The sequence below is a fragment of the Ursus maritimus genome, unplaced genomic scaffold, assembly GCF_017311325.1.
Source record: "Ursus maritimus isolate PB19 unplaced genomic scaffold, ASM1731132v1 scaffold_1, whole genome shotgun sequence".
Lineage (NCBI taxonomy): Eukaryota > Metazoa > Chordata > Mammalia > Carnivora > Ursidae > Ursus > Ursus maritimus.
The window spans coordinates 53990752-54014414 of NW_024423343.1; the positions used below are offsets into that span (position 1 = coordinate 53990752).

Here is a 23663-nt window from a genome sequence, read left to right on the forward strand (position 1 = left end):
AGGTATTGGGAAGTGGTCAAGAAGATGACTAAGGATTTTATAATTAGGTTATTGACGGCTTTTAAAAGGGCTGCTTCAAAAGAGTGATATAGGCTGAAAACAATCTCAATAAATTATCTGACTGTGCTTTTAAGAAGCACGAAAAATCAACAAAGAAAAAAAAAGACTGATGAGTTTCTGGGAAAATGGCTAAGTAGGAAGATCCTGAGCTCACCTTGCCCCAAAGACACACTAAGATAACAGCTACACAAGTGCAGTTATCTCTGAACCACCCAAAGACTGTCAGAACAGACTTTCCACATCAAAGTGGGTAGAAGAGGCAGAGACATAATTGGGAACCAAACTCTGATCCCCACCCCCACCCCTCCTGCTCACCCCTCCCTCCCATCCCCACCAATCCCCTCTCAGGAGACTAACCACAAATAGGGGGGACACCACAAGCACAAAGAAGTGAAAGGATCAGACACCACCCTAAACACTCCAGGTTTGGAGGCCCTTGGAAGACAAATCCCCATAATATTTGGCATTGAAAACCAGTGGGGCTTAACTTAGGGAGTTTTTTCAATAAGCAGAGCTTAACTCTAGGTACTTAAAAAAAAAAAAAAATCAGCAGCATAGCTCTGGGAGACACCCAAAGGGAGATTAAAAAATAGTCCCCACCCTTAAAGGGCCAGCATAACAAATAACCTAGCAAGATACAGCATAGAAGCAGCAGTTTGAAAAGCGTCTGGATATACTGAAGAAGGTTTATTCACTAATCTCAGAAGTGCACTGGAGGGACAGGGATCCTTAGGAGATTTCCCCAAGAACAAAAATGGTGGTGGGCACCATTTCTCTCCCCTTACCCAAGCCTAGATAGCCAGACACTTGGAGGAACCAGCAAGAACACTCTCTACCTATCATGTTAGTACCAGGCACCCTATAAATGTTCTCCTTTGGATCCACCCCACCCAACCCGACCCACTCAACAGGTGTCCCTCCAAAGCAGCACCTGCCCAGACTCTACCAGTAAGCAACCCCACAAGGAACAGTGCCACTTCAAAATGACTACTGTCCCAGGGCAGACAGAGAGGGGGAATATAACCACACACCAGTACGCCTGCAGTCCCAGCAGTGAACCTTATAGCTGGCAGTGCAGAAAATGTCCCCTTTTTTTTTTTTTTTTTAAAGATTTTATTTATTTGACAGAGAGAGACACTAAGAGAGAGGAAACACAAGCAGGGGGAGTGGGAGAGGGAGAAGCAGGCTTCCCGCTGAGCAGGGAGCCTGATGCGGGGCTCGATCCCAGGACCCTGGCATCATGACCTGAGCCGAAGGCAGACGCCAACAACTAAGCCACTCAGGCGCCCTGAAAATGTGCCCTTCTGATTAGTTCTGGACTGGAAGAAAGCATCTGGTCTGATGGCCCGCCCTGCCCACAAACAAAAGCCTTTCAGGGGACAGTGTGGGGACAGCACCCTGCAGGTCAGTGTGAATACAGCCCCAGCAGACAGGCTAAGGGCAGGCTCCTGGTCTGACTGCTGACACTATCCAACCACAAGCAGCAGCTCCACACTGGCCCCTTAACAACATAAGGACCAAACCCTGCCCAGTGCACCCACAACAGGCAAAGTGGGCCAATGCAGCCAACTGGACTGAAGGCAAATGTGGCTCAGCCACAACAACAGGGCACACATAACCCACATAGGAGACACCCCTGAAGTGCCTGGTTCTGATAAACAAGGAGCACTGAGCTGCAGGGTACCACAGGATCTCTTCTTCATAAGGCCACTACTTTCTGGATCAACTGACATAGCTGACTTTCCTAATACACAGAAACAAACACAGAGAATTAGACAAAATGAGGAGACAGAAGACTGTGTCCCAAGTGAAAGAACAGGACGAAGCCACAACAAAAGAGCTAAATGAAATGGAGGTAAGTTAGGGGTGCCTGGGCGACTCAGTCAGTTAAGTGTCTGACTCTTGATCTCAGCACAGGTCTTGATGTCAGGTTTGTGAGTTCAAGCCCCACATTGGTCTCCACGCCAAGAAAGAGAAAGAAAGAAAGAAAGAAAGAAAGAAAGAAAGAAAGAAAGAAAGAAGAAAGAAAAGGAAAAGAAAGGAAGGAAAGAAAGGAAAAAAAGGAAAGAAAGGAAAGAAAGAAAGAAAAAGAAAGGAAAGAAAGAAAGGAAAGAAAGGAAAGAAAGAAGAAAAAAGTTATATGCCTGATAATGAATTCAAAGTAACAGTCATAAAGATACTGGACTTAAGAAATTCAGTGAGACCCTCAACAAAGAGATAGAAATATATATATATAAAAATTAAAAATACACAAAGGGGGGGGCGCCTGGGTGGCGCAGTCGTTAAGAGTCTGCCTTCGGCTCAGGGCGTGATCCCAGCATTCCAGGATCGAGCCCCACATCAGGCTCTTCTGCTGGGAGCCTGCTTCTTCCTCTCCCACTCCCCCTGCTTGTGTTCTCTCTCACTGGCTGTCTGTCTCTGTCAAATAAATAAATAAAAATCTTAAAAAAAAATACACAAAGGGACTCAGCAGATTAGAGGTGGCAGAAGAACAGATCAGCAATCTGGAAGACAGGGTAATGGAAAGTCACTAAACAGAACAGCAAAAAGGAAAAAAAAAAAAAAAGAATAACAAAAACTGAGAATAGGTTAAGGGAACTCAGCCACACCATCAAGTATAGTAACATTCACATTATAGGGATCTCAGGAGAGGACAGACAGAAGGGGGCAGAAAACTTATTTGAAGAAATAATAGCTGAAAACTTCCCTAATGTGGGGAAAAAAACAGACATCCAGATCCAGGATGCACAGAGAGTCCCTAACGAGATGAACCCAAGGAGGTCCACACCAAGACACATAGTTAAAATGGCAAAAAGTACTGATAAAGAGGAAATCTTAAAAGCAGCAAGAGAAAAGAAAACAGTTACATATAAGGGAAATCCTACAAGACCATAAGCTGATTTTTCAACTGAAACTTAGCAGGCCAGAAAGGAGGTACATGATGCATTCAAAGTACTGAAAGGAAAAAAAAAATGCAACCAAGAATACTCTATGCAACAAAATTACCATTCAGAATAGAGGGAAAAATAAAGAGTATCCCAAACAAAAGGAGTATATCACCACTAAACCAGACTTACAAGAAATGCTAAAGGGAATTATTTGAGTGGAAAGAAAAGGCCATAATGAGGAGTAAAAAAATTGTGAAAGGAAAAAATTTCACAGGCAAATACAAATACATAATAAGAGCAGATTAAACACTTATAAAACTAGTATGCACAAAAGCGGTAAAGTCAATCACATCTACACAAATCAGTCAAGGGATTCACAAAATAAAAGGATGTAAAGTATGGCATCATATACATAAAACATGGGGAGAAGTAAAAATGTAGTGCTTTTAGAATGGGTTCAAACTTAAAACAACCATCAGCCTAATACATACCTCTATACAAATAAAATGTTATATGTGAACCTAAATGGTAACCAAAAATCAAAAACCTGTAATAGAAACACAAAAAATAAAGAGAAAGGAATTTTTTTCTTTTAGGGCACACGGGAGGGGCAGAGGGAGAGGGAGAGAGAATTCCTAGCAGTCTCCATGCTCAGCAGTCCAGAGCCCAATGTGGGGCATGATCCCACAACCCTAAGATCATGACCTGAGCTGAAATTAAGAGTCTGACACCTAACCAACTGTGCCACCCAGGAAGACACCTAACCAACTGTGCCACCCAGTCTGACACCTAACCAACTGTGCCACAAGAAAGGAATTCAAGCGTAACACTAAAGAAAGCCATCCAACCATAAGGAAAGAGTAAAAGAAGAAAGAGTCTGACACCTAACCAACTGTGCCACCCAGTCTGACACCTAACCAACTGTGCCACAAGAAGGCAGACACCTAACCAACTGTGCCACCCAGTCTGACACCTAACCAACTGTGCCACAAGAAAGGAATTCAAGCGTAACACTAAAGAAAGCCATCCAACCATAAGGAAAGAGTAAAAGAAGAAAGGAACAGAGAAGAACAGCAAAAACAACCATAAAACAAGTAACAAAATGGCAATAAGTACATACCTAATAATAATTACTTTAAATGTAAATGGAGTAAATGCTCCAGTCAAAAAACATAGGGTGAATTATACTGTTTTTTTTTAATTTAAAATTAAAAAAAAAAGACATAGGGTGACTAAATGGATAAAAAAAAGCAACCTTACTTCAGAACTAAACGCACATGCAGTGAAGGGATGGAAAAAACATTCACCAGGCATATGGGAGCAAATGAAAGCTGAGGTAGCAATATTTATATCAGGCAAAATAGACTTTAAAACAAAGACTGCACCAAGAGGCAAAGAACACTACCTAACAAAGAAAACAATCCAACAAGGGGATACAACAATTATAAGTATCTATGTACCCAACATGGAAGCACCTAAATACATAAAGCAACTATTAACAGACACAAAGGAAGAAACTGACAGTAATAAGATAATAGTAGGGGACTTCAACACCCCACCAACATCAATGGAGAGATCATCCAAACAGAAAATGAAGAAAATGCCTTAAATGACACATTAGACCAGATGGACCTAAAAGATATATTCAGAACATTCCACTCAAAAACAGAATATATATTCTTAAGTGCACATGAAATATTCTCCAAAATACATGTTAGGCCACAAAACAAGTCTTGATAAATTTTAAAACACTGAAATCGTACCATGCATCTTTTCCAACCACAACGGTATAAAACTAGAAACCACAAGAAAAAATACAGAAAGAGCACAAATACATGGAGGCTAAATCACATGCTGGTAAACAATGAATGGGTCAACCAAGAAACCAAAGAGGAAATTAAAAAAAAAAAAAAAAAAGACAATGAAAATAAAAACATAACAGTCCAAAGTCTTTGGGATACAGCAAAAGCTGTTCTAAGAGGGAAGATTAGAGGATTACAGGCCTACCTCAAGAAACAAGAAAAAATCTCGAATAAGCTAACCTTACACCTATAGGAGATAGAAAAAGAACAAACCCCAAAGCCAACAGAAAAAGGAAATAATATAGATTAGAGTAGAAATAAATGAAATCGAGATTTTAAAAGCAATAGATCAATGAAACCAGGGGATGGTTCTTTGAAAAAATAAACAAAATTGGTAAATCTTTAGCCAGACTCATTAAAAGAGAGAGCATGCTCAAACAAAATCAGAAGAATAAAAACCAACACCACAGAAGTACAAAGGATTATAAGAGATTATAAAAAATTATATGCCAACAAATTAGATAACCTAGAAGATATGAATAAATTCCTAGAAACATATAATCTTCCAAAACTGAATTAGAAAGAGATAGAAAATCTGAACAGAATAATTACTAGCAATGAAATTGAATGCATAATCAAAAGACTTCCAACAAACAAAAGTCCAAAACCAGACAGCTTCACAGGTGAATTCTACCAAAAATTTAAATAAGATGTAATACCTGTTCTTCTCAAACTATTCCCCCCCCAAAAAAAAAATACAGAAGAAGAGGGGGGCCTGGGTGGCCCAGCTGGGTAAGCATCCAACTCTTAATTTCAGTCAGGTCATGATCTCAGGGTCATGAGATGGAACCCCACGTTGGGCTCCATGCTCAGTGGGGAGTCTGCTTGAGATTCTCTCTCCCACCTCCTCTTGCCCCTCCCCCACTCACACACACTCTCTTTAAAATAAATAAATCTTAAAAAAAAAAAAAAAGGAAAAGGAAACCTTCCAAATTGATTTTACAAGGCCAACATTACCCTAAAACCAGAGAAAAACAGTACCAAAAAAGAAAACAAGAGGCCAATATCTCTGATGGCACAGATGCAAAAATACTCAACAAAATATTAGTAAATCAAATCCAACAATACGTTTTAAAAATCATTCACCATGATCAAATGAGATTTACTGCATGGATGCAAGGGTGGTCCAATATCTGCAAATCAATTAACATGATACATTACATTAACAAGAGAAAGGATAAAAATCATACGATCATCTCGATAGATGCAGAAAAAGTAACCGACAAAATACAACATCAGTCATGATAAAAACTCTCAATAAAGAAGGTTTAGAGGGAATATATCTCAACATTATAGAGGCCATATATGAAAAACCCACAACTAACATCATCCTCAATTGTGAAAAACTGAGAGCTTTTCCTTTAAGATCAGGAACAAAACAAGGACATCCACTCTTACCACTTTTATTCAACATAATACTGGAAGTCCCCAACAACAAAAAGAAGTAAAAAGCATCTACACTGGTAAAGAAGTAAAACTTCCACTGTTTGCAGATGACATTTCACTATATATATAGAAAAGCCTCAAGATTCCACCAAAAAACTACTAGAACTAATATATGAATTCAGTCAACTCACAGAATACAAAATTAATATATAGAAATCTGTTACATTTCTTAAGATTTTATTTACTTGAGAGAGAGCATAAGCAGGGGAAGTGGCAGAGGGAGGGAGAAGCAGGCTTCCCACTGAGGAGGGAGCCCAATGTGGGGCTCAATCCCAGGACCCCGGGATCATCACCTGAGCCAAAGCAGAAGCTTAATTGACTGAGCCATGCAGGCACCCCTGTTGCATTTCTATACAATAACAGTGAAGTAGAAAAAGAGAAATTAGGAAAATAATCCCATTTACAATTACATCAAAAGGAATACCTAGGAATAAACTTAATCCTCCTAAAACCATAAAACACTGATGAAAAAAACTGAAGATGACACAAACAAATGAAAAGGTAGTCCATGCTCATGGATTGGAAGACCCAAAACTTTTTAAATGTCCATATTACCCAAAGCAATCTACAGATTCAATGCAATCCCTATTAAAATACCAACATTTTTCAAAAAATCAGAATAAATAATACTAAAATTTGTATGGAACCACAAAAGACTCCAAATTGCCAAAGCAATCCTGAGAAAGAACAAAACTGGAGGTAAAACAATCCCAGACTGCAAGATATACTACAAAGCTACAGTAATCAAAACACTATGGTACTGGCACAGAAACAGACACATAGATCAACAGAATAGAATAAAGAGGCCAGAAATAAACCCATGCATATATGGTTAATTAATCTATGACGAAGGAGGCAAGAACACACAATGGGGAAAAGACAGTCTCTTCAACAAATGGTGCAGAGTAAACTGAATAGCTACATGCAAAAGAATGAATGTGGACCACTTTATTACACCACACACAAAAAATAAATGCAAAATAGATTAAGACCTAAGTGTCTGACCTGAAACCATAAAACTCCTAGAAGAAAACACAGGCAGTAATTTCTTTGACATTGGCTATAGAATCATTTTTCTGGGTATGTCTTTTTGAGGCAAAGGAAACAAAAACAAAATTAAACTATATTGGGACTACACCAAAGTAAAAAGCTTTTGCACATCAAAGGAAACTATCAAGAAAACAAAAAGGCAACCTACTGAATGGAAGAAGATATTTGCAAATGATACATCCAACAAGGGATTAATATCCAAAATATGTAAAGAACTTACAAAACCCAACACCAACCCCCTCCAAATGATCTAATTAAAAATGTCCAGTGGACCTAAATAGACATTTTTCCAAAGAAAACATACAGATGGTCAACAGACACATGAAAAGATGCTCATCACTAATCGTCAGGGAAATACAAATCAAAACCACAATGAGATACTACCTTACACCTGTCAGAATCACTAAAATCAAAACCCAAGGAATAAGAAGTGTTGACAAGGACGTAGAGGAAAAGGAGCGCTCACGCACTGTTGGTGGGAACGCAAATTGGTGCAGCACTTTGAAAAACTGTATAGCGGTTCTGTGGAAGTTTAAAAATAGAATTTTGATATGATCCAGTAATTCCACTACTGGGTACTAACCCAAAGGAAACAAAAACACTAATTCCGAAAGATATATACACCCTTGTTTACTCAAGTATTATTTACAATAGTCAAGATATGGAAGTAACCCAAGTGTCCATCCACAGATGAATGGATAAAGATGTGTGATATTATTACAACAGAGTATTACTTGGCCATAAAAAAGAATGAGATCTTGCCACTTGCAATGACATAGATGGACCTAGAAGGTATAAGGCTAAGTGAAATAAATCAGTCAGTGAAAGACAAATACCACATGATTTTGCTCATGTGTGGAATTTAAGAAACGAACAAAGAAAAAAAGAGACCAAAAAAACAGATACAAATACAAAGGACTAACTGGTGGTTGCAGAGGAGAGGTGGGCAGAGGGATGGATGAAATAGATAAAGGGGATTAAGAGTATACTTTTCTTGATGCACACTGAGTCATATACAGAATTGTATCATTATACCGTATACCTGAAACTGTATGTTAATTATAATTTAATTTTTAAAAAATCATCATCAACTAGGAAAAAAGAAAAAAATATCGATGACCCAAGAGGAAAACAACAGGATTACTCATGGAGCAAGATTCTGGGGAAGGAATCATCAAAAAAGATGAGCAGATGATCTGGCTGTGACATATTTCTAAGTATGATAACCAGAGTAGTTCAGTTCATTTAGCTGCCTGGGCAGCTATTTTGGTACTAAGATCACCACCACTCCTTTCTAGGCAATAGCTGATTACAGCAATGTAGACATGTGACCCAGCTATTGGGAACATGATGGTTCAATTATTTGCCGCTACTCGCTGAATATCCAGGAGGAGAGGGGTTACCATATTTTACCATTTGGACAGAAGAGCCAAAAAGACTGATCTGCTTAGAGAAACATGTAGCAGATACTAGCAAGAAATGATGCCAGCACGAAACCTGATGGCTTTCTGGGTTTTAGTTCTAATTCCATCCTGAGGCCAAGCTCCATTCCTGCCCTTTCTTGGGTGCCCCAGTACTCTTACAATAAAGTGCCCTTTTCTTTTTTCACTTAGTTCAAATTAATTAATGCTTTTAAACAAAAAGCCTAATTAACACGCATCCTAAAAAATAAGAATTCATTCTTAAAAAAGGTTGCCACTTGTATAAAATCTGAAGACAGGCACAGCAAACTAGAATGGACTTCCTGAAAATAATGGCAGATGGCAGGAAAGAACTTGGAAATAAAGCCAAAATCAGACTAGCGATCTAATGATTATGTTCTGAAGCTACAAATGTTTTGCAAAGACAAAGCAGACAAAATACTATCTAGAAATCAAGATCAATATAAAAGAACAAAAGTAGAACCTTTTACTTCAAAAAATAGATTTTTAGAATTTTATTTCAAAAAGGGATTACAAAACACCAAGACATTCTCAGATAAAAATGTCCAATAATTGAAAATGTGAAAATGGAGACTGAAAAGTTAGAAATACTAATTTAAAAGTTCCCTCAATAGTAGTGAAAGCTAATACAGAAGATTTTACTTCAAAAATGGGGCTATTAATTTTATTTAAAATTCACCAAAAATAAGATAGACTAATACTGAATGGAGAAAAGGATGAATTTATGGACAGCTATGTGATAAGGAAACATAGTATGATGTTAATAGTAGAACCTAAGTGGTTGGTATGAAAGTGTTTACTATAAAATTGAATTTTGCAGTATGTTTAAGTTTTTTCAAAATAATATGTTGGGAGAAAAAGAAAACTACTGACATTACAATTCTTAAGGTGCAAAACAAGACGGAGAAAGATTTGACCAAGCAGTATGAGCCATCTGAATAAGCATGTAGTATATAATATTTACTGATAACAATAAGTGGTTTAAACTGGCACATCTGGGGCATCTGGGTGGCTCAGTGGCTTAAGCATCTGCCTTCGGCTCAGGTCATGATCCCAGTGTCCTGGGATCAAGCCCCACATCGGGCTCCCTGCTCAGCAGAGAGCCTGCTTCTCTCTCTCCCTCTGCTGCTCCTCCTGCTTGTGCTCTCTCCCTCTCTCTCTCTGTCAAATAAATTTTTAAATTTTTTTAAATTAAAATTTTTAAAAATTAAAAAATTAAAAATAAATAAATAAACTGGCACATCTTAGCCAGTTGCCTCAGCTCTCTCTCCTCATCACCTCCAAGGCCGAGGCAAAATTAAGCAATATTTCCTAGGCTCTCTGTGGTCATGTTTTGGTTTCCCCTTAGCAACTCAGGCCAAAACACTGCATTTCCTTTTATGTGAATTTCTGGAAAGCTGCTCTCTTAAATTATAAGACATAAATCTGCTCAAACATGATAGGAGTCTTTCTCTTAAGATTCCAATAATTTCCAATTCTTTATTCTTGGTCAAAATTAAATCCAAAGAAGCAACTGTGCTTTATTTCTGCCTCTGCCCACTGAGATGAATGAATAATGTATTCCAATGTTAAAGCCCTTTTAAAAAATACACCTTAAGGAAATTTTTAGGGATTCAATTGCAAAAAGTTTATCACAGAATTCTTTATAATAGGGAAAGACTGGAAACAATTAAAAGTGATACAGTACTGGTTGAACTTACAGTACCTACATACAATGCAGTACTTGATGAGTCACTGAAGATAAGGCTGCTTATTAATATTTGACGTAGAAAGTTATACACAAGATAGTGAGTGAAAAATGGTGGTTTGAAGACATTATTACAGCATGACTTTACACACATATGCCACACGTAAAAGATGCCGAGATGCTATAGTGTTTATCTCTTAATTATTTTCAACGTTAGTCTTCATTTTGATTATTATTTTGTTTTTTTCTTCAAACAAAATGTGTAACATTTGAGCATCAATTAGGTACCCTCTGATTTTTTTAAATTGTAAATTAACTGCCAGATATTCTGCTCTCAGAATAAGACTTGTAAAAGCTATCCTGGTAGCTGAAGGCCCCCAACATTACAAGAGCCAAGTGCCATACCAATTCTTTATTATATTGTCCACATTCTCTCACTCTAATTCTTCTGATTCTATTCTCATCCAAATGCTCTCATCAATGTTTTTACCCTCAGATTTAAGAATTTTCGCATAGCATCTTAACAAAGAAGGGCACTCCTCCACCCTTCTACGAAATGAAGATGCCCTTCCATTGCTATACCAGTAATCATTCCTCCCCCTTTTTGCCTCTATTCTAGCACTTAGCACCCTGTAGTAACAGAAGACAAATCAGCCTTCCTTAGAAGACTTACAAGTCCCATAAGGCGGAAACTATGTGTTAATCCTCCCCAGTGCTTAGCACATAGAAAATAATCAATTGTCAACAAACTTGAGTAGATGGAAGTTTCAAACAGGTCAGAAGATGCCAACAGGCATCTACCTGATTTAAATGAATTAAAGTCTCCAGGCCGAGATATTACATCGCATGATACTTAACAATGATTTTAGAGTTCCTATTTATAATATGAAAAATCATGGGGAAAAGATAACAGACAACAGCCCAGTATCACCTCCCTCAATTCTCAAAAATAAAAAGATCCCCAAAACGCACAGACCCTGAAGGCTGGTGCCAAACAAGGAAAGATCTTCCAGAGAGTGGCACAAGGAAAGTTATGGAAGCTAGAAAATGTAGCATGAATAAGAGACCTTGACTACAACAGAAGAGACAGGTAGATTAGAAGCTAACGTTTCAAAGGTACACACTTTAAACAGTGTGGGAGTGGGAGGACTATGAATTGACTCCAGCAACACCTGCCACTCTCCTAACATACGTGCCTCCCCTTACGGTATTTGCACATACTATTCCTGTGCCCAGAATGCTCATTCAACTAGGTATCTACGTAGCTTAACACTCTCATTTCCTTCAAATATTTGCTTAAATGTCATGTGCTCCAGTGATATCCTATTTAAAACATGAACCCTACCCCCTTACTCCGTTCTTTTTCTTTTCTCCATAGCACTTATCACCTTCTAACACACTTAATAATGGACTTATTCACTGTTATTATCTATTTCACCTATTAGAATGTAATTCCCAGGAAACAATAGATCTTTGTCCATTTTGTTCACTGATGTAGCCCAAGCTCCCAGAACACAAATGACTAATAAAAACTTGTTTAATGCACAAAATGGATGTAAGAAAGCTTGTGAAGAAAAAAACAACTAGGATTGGTGGTATCAGCACAGTATCAAGGAAAATGCTCTAGACTTGAGATAAAAGATCTGGATTCAAAGCCCTACCACTTACTATAGCAAATGACTGTTTTCTGGCAAACGTCTATGAACTTCAGTTACTAATCTGTAAAATGGGTGGTTGTGAAGATCAGATGAGATAATGTGTATAAGAATAGCAGGGTAACTACAGAATTAATTATTTGAATAAAGTAATTCAAAATAGAGTTCAGGGATGCCTGGGTGGCTCAGTTGGTTAAGCATCTGCCTTCGGCTCAAGTCATGGTCCTGGGATCGAGTCCAGCATCGGGCTCCTTGCTCAGCAGGAAACCTGCTTCTCTCTCTGCCTGCCACTCCCCCTGCTTGTGCACTCGCTCGCTCTCTCTCTGACAAAATAAATAAATAAAATCCTTAAAAAGAGAGAGAGAGAGAGAGTTCAATCTTAAAAGAAAAAAATGAAAAGAAAATCCAGAAAGTTAACTTCATTTGGAAACAAGAAAGGACAGATAATGAGTTAGATTTCAATTTACAGCTGTTCTGTCCAACATGGTATAACTAGCCATGTATGCCTATTTAAATTTAAATTAATTAAAATTAAATAAAATTTAAAATTCAGCTCCTTCGTCACAATGGCCATATTTCAAGTGCTTAATGGCCACATGTGGTTAGTGGCTACCATATTGGACAGCAGGTTACAGAACATTTCCAGCATCACAGAAAGCTCTAATGCACAGTGCTGATAGCAGAATAGAATTCAAGTGAGTGTTATTTTAATATCCCTGATGCTCGATTCCTGGAAAGTTCAGGATGAAGAAATGCAAAATCCAACTACATAAACAATCTGAGTGGGAACCGCAAACCGTGAATATAACAAATGAAATAATTCATATTATTTCATTACAAGGTCCTAGAATACATGAACACACCCCAGTTGATAATGTGAGGTCACTGATAAGGCAACTATAAATACAGTCTGGAGAGGCCCAGTTAAGTCGCTGACAAGAATTTGGTCAGCATCCCAGCTCAAATCTCTAGTTAGTAACTTCATATACGCCTGCAGGACAAGTATTTACATGCAATACAACAGTTTTCTTAGTAAGTAGTAAGATACCTATAGCTCCAAATCTCACCCAAGAAGTAAAACTCCCTAGAATGGTAACAGCCTTCCTTAATGAGTAAGCATATTTCAACTATAAAGAGATCTAGTATTAAGTACAAATGCTTGAGAAGGGAATCAAAGTCAGATATTAATGTTTTTGTTTCAAGAAAGCTATGCAGAAATTGATCTTTTATATACTCGCAAAATTGAAGAGGATCTTGCTTATAAGAATGACAGGCTTGTAACAAATTTAAAATGTGTAACTGAGTTATAGATTTAGACTTGTGATTTTAAGCTGATCTTATAAGTTTATAAATAACATTTGAATATTGCAAAGACTTTAAGGTCACAGTGTTTAAAAAGTCAGTTTAATGTTTACATGAATGATTTAGTGTCTAGGAGCATTTTATTACTTCAAACAAATTATATACTTAAGAAAATTGAACATATTATACACTAAAACTATTTTAATTATTTTAGCCCATTTCTATGCAGCAATATTTATAAAAACACTAGATATGTACTTCATATTAAAATCAATAAATAACTATTCAAACCTAAAATCAGCAACCACTTAAATGCTCATCCTTAACAAAATGGATAAACTGAATGGGTGCCTGGGTGGCTCAGACAGTTAAGGGTCTGCCTTTGGCTCAGGTCATGATCCCAGAGTCCCGGGATACAGCTCTGAGTTGGGCTTCCTGCTCAGTGGGGAGTCTGCTTCTCCATCTCCCTCTGCTCCTCCCCCTGCTCATGCTCTCTCTCTCTTGCTTACTCTCTCTCTCAAATAAATAAAATCTTAAAAAAAAAAAAAAAAGACATAATGTATAAATTGCAGTATATATCCATCCAATGGAATACTATTCAGCAGTAAGAATGAACAAAATACAACTAAACATAACAACATGGATGAATATTATAAACATAATGATGAGGGAAAGAAGCCATACACAAAAGAATATACACTGCATGATTCCATGTATATAAAGTTCAAAACAAGCAAATCCAAACTATAGTCAAGGTAGTGGTTATCCTGGTGGGAGCTGAAAAGGAACATGAAGAAGGCTTCTGGGGACTGGTAATGCTGTTTCTTAATCTAAATACTGATAAGATTGATGTGTTCACTTTGTGAAAAGTGATTAAACTGTAATTAAACTGTAAACTTATGATTTGTGCATTTTTTATAATAAATTATGTAATAATTCAATAAAGTTTAACAAAAAAAATAAGTATATATACAAACATTTATAACTACCCAATTAAGACTGTAAGCCACGTACCACCCCAAATTATCCCAGGACCATCAGTACAATGTGTATGTACTATACTTTGGAAACATTAACATATCAAAGAAAGAAAAGGGGAAAGGAAGGACATGTCCCAGGAATAGCAATAATTCTGGTGTATAGCTGGAGTACACAGTAGGTATATCAAGCAAATAAGAGGCCTAGAAAGGCCGATTTGCTCCCCTGGAAGACCTTAACTGCCCTAACCAAGGAAACTGGAATGTATTCAGTAGGCAATGGGGAAGACACATGCAAATGATGCAGGTGGAAGACTAACTACCATTAAGGTTTCAACCCTTTCCCCTAATTTACCCAAAAATATATCAGCAATACTTCCATTCTCTGGCATCCAGTTTCCAATCTGGAGGGACTTCAGAAGAGTAACTGTCCTGGCTGCCTCTCCCCAATGGTCACACAGTCATCCCTTCTCATGGGAGGAGTGATTTACCTGGTTAGTAATATCTGAGAAGAGACACCAAGCATCTGGAGTCAGCCTTTTCTCTCCTTAGAATCTATCAGCTACGAAGTGGTTATACTCCAGTCTTTCTCAGGACCATGTATAAGGCTTACTGGAACCAGCTCTGCCCTTGCAGGGGAGGCCTTCTGTGGTCCAGCATTACCTGTGACTGTCTATCCAATTCAGGGTAATTATTAGGTAGTCCAAATCTAAGCCATATTCTCCAACTAGCTTCATTTGCAACAAAGCTGACATTTCTATCTCCACCTGTCTATACTCTATGTATTCTCAATTGATTCTGAACTCAGATGTGGCACAGTGATAAAATTAAATATTACTCCTAAAGCCTAACAAATAAAGAGAATACTAATGGGGGAAGGGCAATTACTACTTCATGTCAAAAGAGTAAACTCTACTCAGGATACTTTGGTTTGGTTTGGAGTTGAGATTAACATACTAATCTGCTGAACAACAGAAATTCTCTTCTCAATAATCAGAAAATATAACTGAAAGGAGTAATACTTGCTTAGCATTTGTTTTTAAAGTGTTCCATAAAGTGTATCATCCAACTACAACAGCACTTCCATTCCTCTGCAGCCTAAAAATAGATGACTTAATTTATTCCTAGATATTTTTATTAAGTGACTAGGGGTAGGTGGCTTTATAGTAAGTAACTTCCTGACATAAAGAAATCTACTTGCAGAAAATGTGATCCATCCCAAAATGACACTTGCAATCTAAGTATGTTTCTGTTTTATTCTTAACATTGTTTTCTCCCACAAATGAAACAGCAAAATTCATTCACAGAAGGAAATAGTTTTGTCTATTTTTTAAAACCATGCATTTCAGTTTGATAGGATCATATATTTTGTCATTTAATACAGTAAGTACAATATAAACTAATGCCTTAACTATATGACATTGTATTTGATCACGATCTCTTTAATCACAAATGGTTGAAACTTGGCATGACAAAGATGCCCTCCTAAGAAATATTTACACGAGGTTAACTCAGCTTTTTTCCTTCTGGAAAGCATCTACCAAGGCTTCTGGGAGATGTTAAATAATACACCATTTTTTAAAGAATGGTGTGTATAAATGGCACTGTAAGTAAATTAAGCAATTAGTAGCAGTCTTAATCAGATCTTCTTTTGATCTGAGAAGAGTTTATAACCTCTGTAAAAACTGCCATATATAACAGTCCTGACTAACCCAAACCACAACTGGGAAGCCGTTAACAGTGTGGAGAGATGGATGTCACAAGGGATTTTTTTTCTTCTCTTTTTCTAACATTACAACAGCTTTTTTTAAATTGAAAAAATCCAAAACCAAGGCATAAAAATGTCACATACTTAACTGGCATTTACTATGATTTTTAAGAATCTAAAACCGCATCCAGTAGCAAGATTAAAAAAAAAACTGTTTATGCAATTTAAAGAAAAACAGAGGGTACAAAAGTAAACCATCACTCTCAAAACTCTGCTCAGCAACTTCAAATAATGAGAATATATGTTCCCGGATAGAAGTAATGAGAACCAACTCATGGGAGACCAACGTGATAAGTGCAACAGGTTGTGACTGGCCAGCCCTCTTAAATATCCACATTTCTCAGGACTCTTACCATCCCGTTTCTGTTATCATTGTCTCTAAAGTCCTATGGCATATAGTCACATAATTTTATGTATTACCTAATGCACGAATTTCCAAAACTCAAATCCATCTTTTCCTCTCTATTCTCACTGCCATTATCTTGATTTAATCCTTCATTATTTCTCACCTATTATGCTACAACAGCTCTCTAACTGGTCTCCTTATTATCCTCATCCTTCTCCAGCCCATTCTTAACACTGTACCTGGATGCAAACCCAAACCCAATCTGATCAAGTCTCTTCCCAGCTTAAATGCCTCAAGGGTTTACCATTACCTAACCTCCTTGGCTGCTTCATTTTTCTTCATTACATTTATCACCATCCAACATACTATATTACTTGATTGTTATCCCCAACCCAAAAGGAATATGAGTCCATAAGGGCAGAGTTTTTGTCCACTGTTATATGTTGCACAGTAAGCACTGAAATAGTCACACATGAATGAGTGAATGAGTAAATGAATGAGTGAATGAGTTAATGGACTGATGACCTACAGGCCAAGGCCCCCATGATCTGCCAGGGCCTTCCTCTTTTTACTTCACTCCCACCTCTACCAATACTGAATTGTTTAATTACCTAAATACAATAAGCACTTTCATGCCCCCTTGCTTTGCCATATGCTATTACCTTTGCCCGGAACTCTCTTCACCATCCAATCAATCCGCCACACCATTATCCATATTTTAAAACTGTCTCCAGAAAGCTTCCCCTGACCCCAAAGATAATCACTTTTTCTTTCCTTTGTGCTATATCTGTACCTGTATTTATAGCAGCTCTACTCAAACTGTACTGGAATATGTATCTCCCTTACTATTGTGATTCTTTGAGGCCAAGGACAATTATTCATCTCTCTGCCTTCAGTACCTAGGACAATACTTGTCATAAAGCAACTATTCTATAAACATTGGATAAATTAACATACGTGCGACTATCCTGTAAGGGAATTGAAAACATGAAGTTTCAAGAAGTCACTCCTTCAATTCCATGATGATAAAAAGCCATGAGATAGAAGAATTACAACCAATGACATCATCCAAGGTAATCAGAGAGGAGTTGTACAAATAACACACATCACCAAATGATTCCAAAATAAGAGACATATAGTTACACTCACACTTTATTAGATTTACACCCTGGCTCCTTGCTCCATCATTTGTCTTCCCTTTAGACTCAGCTCTGCTGCTGGCAAACTGAGACCCAGCTAAGCAAGAGGAAGTTGAAGGGAGACCTTGGTTCCCCATTGACAATATAGTAAGTAGATCACTCACCAAGGGAGATCACTCTTCCATCTAATAAAAGTTTTTATGTTCCTCATATCTTGATTCAACCTTCAAAGCAGTTGTACAGAACTAGATTTAACCACTAGCCACACCTAACTCTGAACCAAAGACCAGAGCTTTCTACCCCTAATCTACACCAATAATAGGTTACAGTTGTGCCTTCCGTCTATGGAGTAACCACACAAACCAGTCACCTTCAGCCATGGGAAGCCTCATTCGTTACCCAAGTGTGCCTCATATACATTACTATTTTTCTCTGACTGCTACAGACCAAAGCCCCTAAATCCAACTATAAGGAACATGTGACCCCCCCCCAAAAAAGAACACCTGACCTACCTACTTAGTTCTAAAAACACGAACATGCATAAAAATGTACAATCACACAGACATATACAAATGAACAGACATAAACGTACACAAAGCCATTTGGGGAAAAAAAGGTTTAAACCCAAGGATGGCTAATATAACATCAAGTGAAGCCTGAGACCATGATATGATCCTTGATTTCTCTCTCCCCTATCATTCAGTAAACAAGTTACAAAAAATTAACATCTTAATATTTTTTCAAATAGGTTTGCCTACTCCCAATATTATGCCTTAGTTCAGAATGGCAGTATTTGTCATCAGAGTAATAGTCTCCTAATTGGCTTCCCTGTCCTTGGACTCAATGAAAATTGCACCTACCATTTCATTTGAAGGGTTATATTACCAGCAATGCACTAAGCACTTGATCACTTAACTCTGTATTGTTGAATTCTCACAGCAACACTGCAAAGCAGAAATTACTGTCCTCATTTTCACAGACAAAGGACTGAAGCCCTGAAAAAGGTTAAGTGACTTGCCCAAGGTCATGCAACGAGAACTGGGTAGTGGAAATTCAAACGCACGTCTTGGTTCCCAGCCCTTTACCTTCTGCTTAACCTTCTTCAATTTGGTCCCCAATGTGACCTCTCTAAAAGGTAAATGTAATCATGTTTTGCCCCACATAAAATCCTGCCAACAAGACTTGCCTCCAGCCCTCATCCTCTATTATTCTCACCCCCTCCTACCACATTGAACTCCCAAAAGTTTCCTAATCTTTCTTTCACTGCCTTACGTGTGAACACACTGTTTTTCTGCCAAGAATATTTTTCTCTTTTGGCAGGTTTACTTCCAACCCAAACTTCAAGATTTACTCAGTCCTTACTCGGGGAAGCCTTCCCCTTGACATACAGACCTAAAACTGGGGTATGTGACCATTTGCTATGGTTATCAGCTAAATTTCTTCGCGCTATATTATGACTTGACCTTACTAGGCTATTAGTTCCTTAAGTAAATACTGCATTTTTAAATCTCTGTATTCCTGGTAGAGTATATACTAGCAGACAAAGGACTCATGAATGTGTAATGACTGAAAGAATTCATCATAAGTAGTATAAGAACTTCGCCCTAAAGTTAATATGATGTACTTTGGAATTCTAACCTGCCACAGCTGAAGCAGGCTTCGTAAATCTGTTTTATTTCTTCTTCTGCAGACGACTGCACCTACCTCAGAGTTTGGAGAGGAGTAAAAGAAATAAAGTTCATCCACGTGACAAAGCCACATCTCGGAAAATATTTTCTCCAGTAGCTTCCATTAGCGCTTAAGATTTCCCCAAAAAGTAGTAAGTCAAGCTCTCTTAAACATCCTCATCCACAGGCAAGGGTCTTTCAGCTTCTAGTTACACCAGAGTTCAGTAGTTACCACCAAAACCTAAATCATTAACTAATGTCTTAAGTTTTTTTGTCTCTTACCCATCCCTCACTTTCCTCCCTCAAAGTCAAAGATCATGCCCCTAAGCAAATGGAAACCTGCCCCACAGAAACCAGTCATCACCTTGCTCCAAGAACCACCACTTCTCCCCACACCCAGGCTTGCGCGAATTAGGAGAGCCATCATCTAGTGCAAACTTAAATCTTCTTGGAGGATCATTTAAGAAACCTTTCTATCCATTCGAAGACCTTATTCCCAAGTATTAATTCAAGATAATGAATTTCTGGCATTAAGAATCCAAGAAAACGGATTCCCCTGAAGCCTTCCCCAATAAGAGTTCTTCAGATTTATTACTCTTAAATAATGACCAAAATCCACCATTCCATCCCGCCCCCTTCCTGCCAGAGTCCAGGGTCTCGTCCACTCTCTGGAGAGACGGGTCTTCACTTTCAGGGACCAGGATGCCTTCCTCCCACCGTGTCACCTCCCTTCCCACCTTGCCTATGCCCTCCCGCAGCACAGGCCTGGCCTGGTCTCGCTGCCAGCCAGCTCCACAGAGCCGCTACTCACCGCTTCTTGGGGATGATGCCTGACTCCTGCGCGGCGGGAGTGGCAGTGGGCGCCGCCGTGGCCGCCGACGCAGCTCTCCGCGCTTTGCACTCATTGGTACTCACAGCCTCCTGGGGCCGGCCCAGCAGATGGCCCGAGAGAACCCGGAGCCTCCGCCCGGCGCGGTCCCGGTCTGGGTCCGGGTCCCGGTCCCGATCCGCTGCAGAGCCAGAGCCCGCGCCCGCGCCCGTCCCACCCGCAGCAGCCGCCGCCTCCGCCATGGCTTCCGCCTTGTGCCGCCGCCCCAGACCGCTGGGCGCGGGTGAAAGGTCACTCAGAGCGGCGCCCGGCGCGACCATTCGCTGCGGCGCATCCCGGCAGCCACCGCGGCGACTGGGCGGCGGGTGCCATGCGCCGGGAGCCTCATAATCTCAGCTCCCGCCCACCGCGCCCGCCCGCCCCCTGCGGTCACGCCTCGGATGGCGGGCACCTGCAGAGCAGGTGAGTTTGAGCTGTCCCGGGATTGGCCCAGACCGGGATGGGCTGAACTGAACCTGAATCCAAACCACAAGTGTCCCGAGATGGCCTAACACCCTGGGTGGTGACCTCGGGTGTCCCCTGGGCCTCCAGGGTAGCTTTCCAGGGCAGATGCCTAGGACCGGGGTGCTGCTGGACCTGACAACTTAAGCAGCGCCAATCTTCTCCTGAACGAGCTCCTACTACTCCCCGTGTCCCCTCCGCGTCACTAAAGTAACTCAAAACCGACTCGTTGCCTGTAACCGTTAGAGCAAATAGCTGTCATTTTCTCATCGCCTACTTCGTGACTGGCATTGTGCTTAATGCTACATCTCCAGTAATCTCCATTTTACAGATGAAAAAAACTGAGGCTCAGAGACACTAATTTGCCTGAGGACGTAAAGCTGAGTTACAACCCAGATTCTTTCCATTCGTTACTGAATGCTATGCCCTTCCCTACTTTAGTGGAGGCAGAGTTTTTATTGCTACAGATAGAATTACCGAACAGCTGTTCTTAAGACTTCTTGCTTTTCTACAAATTGACTTTCTGGATAATAGCACTTGGTGAAATTAGGGGGATCTCATAGGGCAGTGCTCCACAACCGTCTTTAGCCAGTTGGTTAGATAGGCTTTTAAAAAGCACCTTGCAGACCTAACCATCAGAAGTAGAGTTCTTTTTTGCATAATGTGCAATTCAAAGATTAAATCTTGGGAATGGTAAGAGAAAGGGTTGTCATAGGCATTCCAAACCCAATGAAGTCACTTTCTTTCCAAATAACCACCTTCTTTCTAACACAGGCTCTGTGAAAGAGTTAGGACATTCCAGGAGCTATTTGACTAATATAAAAGAACTAAATAGTTCTGAGAAAATTCAGGCAACAATGAGAAAGACTTGATTTAAATGCCAGATCTCCAGATCTTAAGAGATAGTTCAGCATTAAATATCCAGTCTAGCTGTAGAATCACTGAACCCAACTCCTGTTTAGCTGCTCCTTTTTCTCCGTTGGCTATTTCAGATGGAGGAGTGAAGAAAAGGGACAGGAGGAGTAAATTGCTGAGTGCTCTAAAGAGAAAGTCTCCTCAAGCTTGAGAATTCAGCCATTCTAACCCTCAAGCTTCCCACACTCTTTCTACATGCTACTAGAACAGCATTAAAATTTGCTTGCAATCATGTAAAATTGGTATTTTTCTTGCCAAGATGTTATTATAAGCAACAACTTCCACAGAATTTTTTTGGAATGCAACTGGTCTATTAATTTTTGCTTGACTCTCAGAGAGCTTAGTCTAATACTAGGCAATAGTTAAACTGATTTCTTCACTATTGTCCAAACTGAGGTATGGATATACTTCTCACCAACTCTCAGGAGGCAAAACTTATTAATTTTGCACATATCAAAGGAATAACAAAAAGCCTTTTCTCCCGGGTGATGAAAAGTTTGATATAAACCAAAATTGTATACCAGTGGAAAAAATACTGATATTTTTTCAACTATATATACAGTAATGAAATAAAAGCAATAAAAACATATGCACCTAATTCATTACTATGTTCTATGAGATGCAAAAATATATAAGTCAGTGCCTCATCTACATGGTATAATCAGGCTAATTAGGAATTAGGATATATGTGGGGCGGGGGAATGTATGATACTGTTGGGTGGAATAAGTGTGTTGTAGGTGACCTTGGTGAGGGGTTTCCTACCCCCTCTCCTAACAAGAACAAAGCCCAAGTAGAGTGCCTTGAAATTTATTTCAAAGAAAGAATGTTTCACACAAAGCGTGGTCCATTGAGATGCTTATGATTCCCACAAAAAGCAAAACCTCGGTGAATATAACATTCAAGAAGGCCATCTCAACACACGTGTTCCTTCTGAGTCCCGGAACACTTGGCCCTTAATAACCTGGATCCAATGAAGAGCAGACCACATGTACAGAAACAAAGGGTGAGCCCAAGAACAAAAGGAATTTTAAATGGAATGGCTTCTATTTGCATTTATGATATGTCTTCTGATATGAGGCACAAGAAAAGTCTAAATAGGATAAATTAATACCTGGAACTTGTACCAAATTACTGATGTCCATTACTTATCTATAGAGCTGCTGGTCTATTAATTTTTACTTGACTCTCAGAGAGCTTAGTCTAACACTAGGCAATAGTTAACTGATTTCTTCACTGTTGTCCAAATTGAGGTATGGATATGCTTCTCACCAATTCTCAGGAGGCAAAATTTATAAATTTTGCATATATCAACAGAATAACCTGTTTTAAGGAATTCTCTGAATTAAGGAATTCTTGCATTTTATGTATTTTTTATTACAAAATATAACACAGAGAAAATTGAACCGAAGTATAAATTATCACAGATCAAACACCCATGTAGCTTCCATCTAGATTGAGAAATAGAACATTGCCAGCACCCTGGAAGTCCCCCTTATGCCCTCTCCCAATCCCTTAACCCTCCCTACCTGCCAAAGGTAACCACGATCCTCAGCTTTATAGTACACATTTCCTTGTTTTTCTTTATGGTTCTAATAATTAAGCATGCATCCCTTACTGGCTTTTTGAATTTATATAATCATATGGTACATTCTTTTGTGTCTGGTTTCTTTGACTCAACATTACGTTTGTGATATTCATCCATATTATTGCATGTAGTTGTAGTGCATTCATTTTCTTAGCTATATAGTATTTACATATATATATATATGTATATATAGTGGCACTTATCTGTTCTATAATTAGTAGACATTAAGTTGTTTCCAGTTTGGGATTATTGTGGATAGCGTTGCTATGAACATTTTTGCATATGTCTCTAGGTGGACATACAGATGAATTTCTGTTAAGTACCCATGTAAGAGTAGCTTTACTAGGTCACCAAGTATGCCTATGTTCAATAGATAATGAAATGCCAAACTATTCCACAGAGCTTGTACAAATGTATCCCAGCAGCATATGAGAATTGTCATTGCTCTACCATATGTTATTTTTAGTCTAGTTAGTTTTAGCTATTATACATTATTATCTTAATTCTGATTCTGATTTTTATCTCCCTGATTACTAATGAGAT

General features: G+C 38.8%; 1 protein-coding gene and 1 long non-coding RNA gene across 5 annotated transcripts in view; one reads left to right on the plus strand and one right to left on the minus strand.

Annotated features, from left to right (window-relative positions):
* The window catches only part of AGPS (alkylglycerone phosphate synthase), a 136210-nt gene extending 115822 nt beyond the window's left edge, over nt 1–20388 (minus strand). Inside the window, exon 1 of one of the 2 annotated variants that reach the window (XM_040643467.1) lies at nt 20101–20388. In XM_040643467.1, the coding sequence (XP_040499401.1) occupies nt 20101–20360 (260 nt within the window). In that variant the 5' untranslated portion in view covers nt 20361–20388. The remainder of the gene's footprint in view (nt 1–20100) is intronic. The other variant, XM_040643464.1, reaches the window with a different exon arrangement.
* A 49-nt stretch (nt 20389–20437) lies between these two features.
* LOC121105707 overlaps nt 20438–23663 on the plus strand; it is a 100244-nt gene continuing 97018 nt past the window's right edge. For all 3 annotated transcript variants that reach the window (XR_005838333.1, XR_005838334.1, XR_005838332.1), the window contains exon 1: nt 20438–20580. This is a non-coding gene — a long non-coding RNA (uncharacterized LOC121105707). The remainder of the gene's footprint in view (nt 20581–23663) is intronic.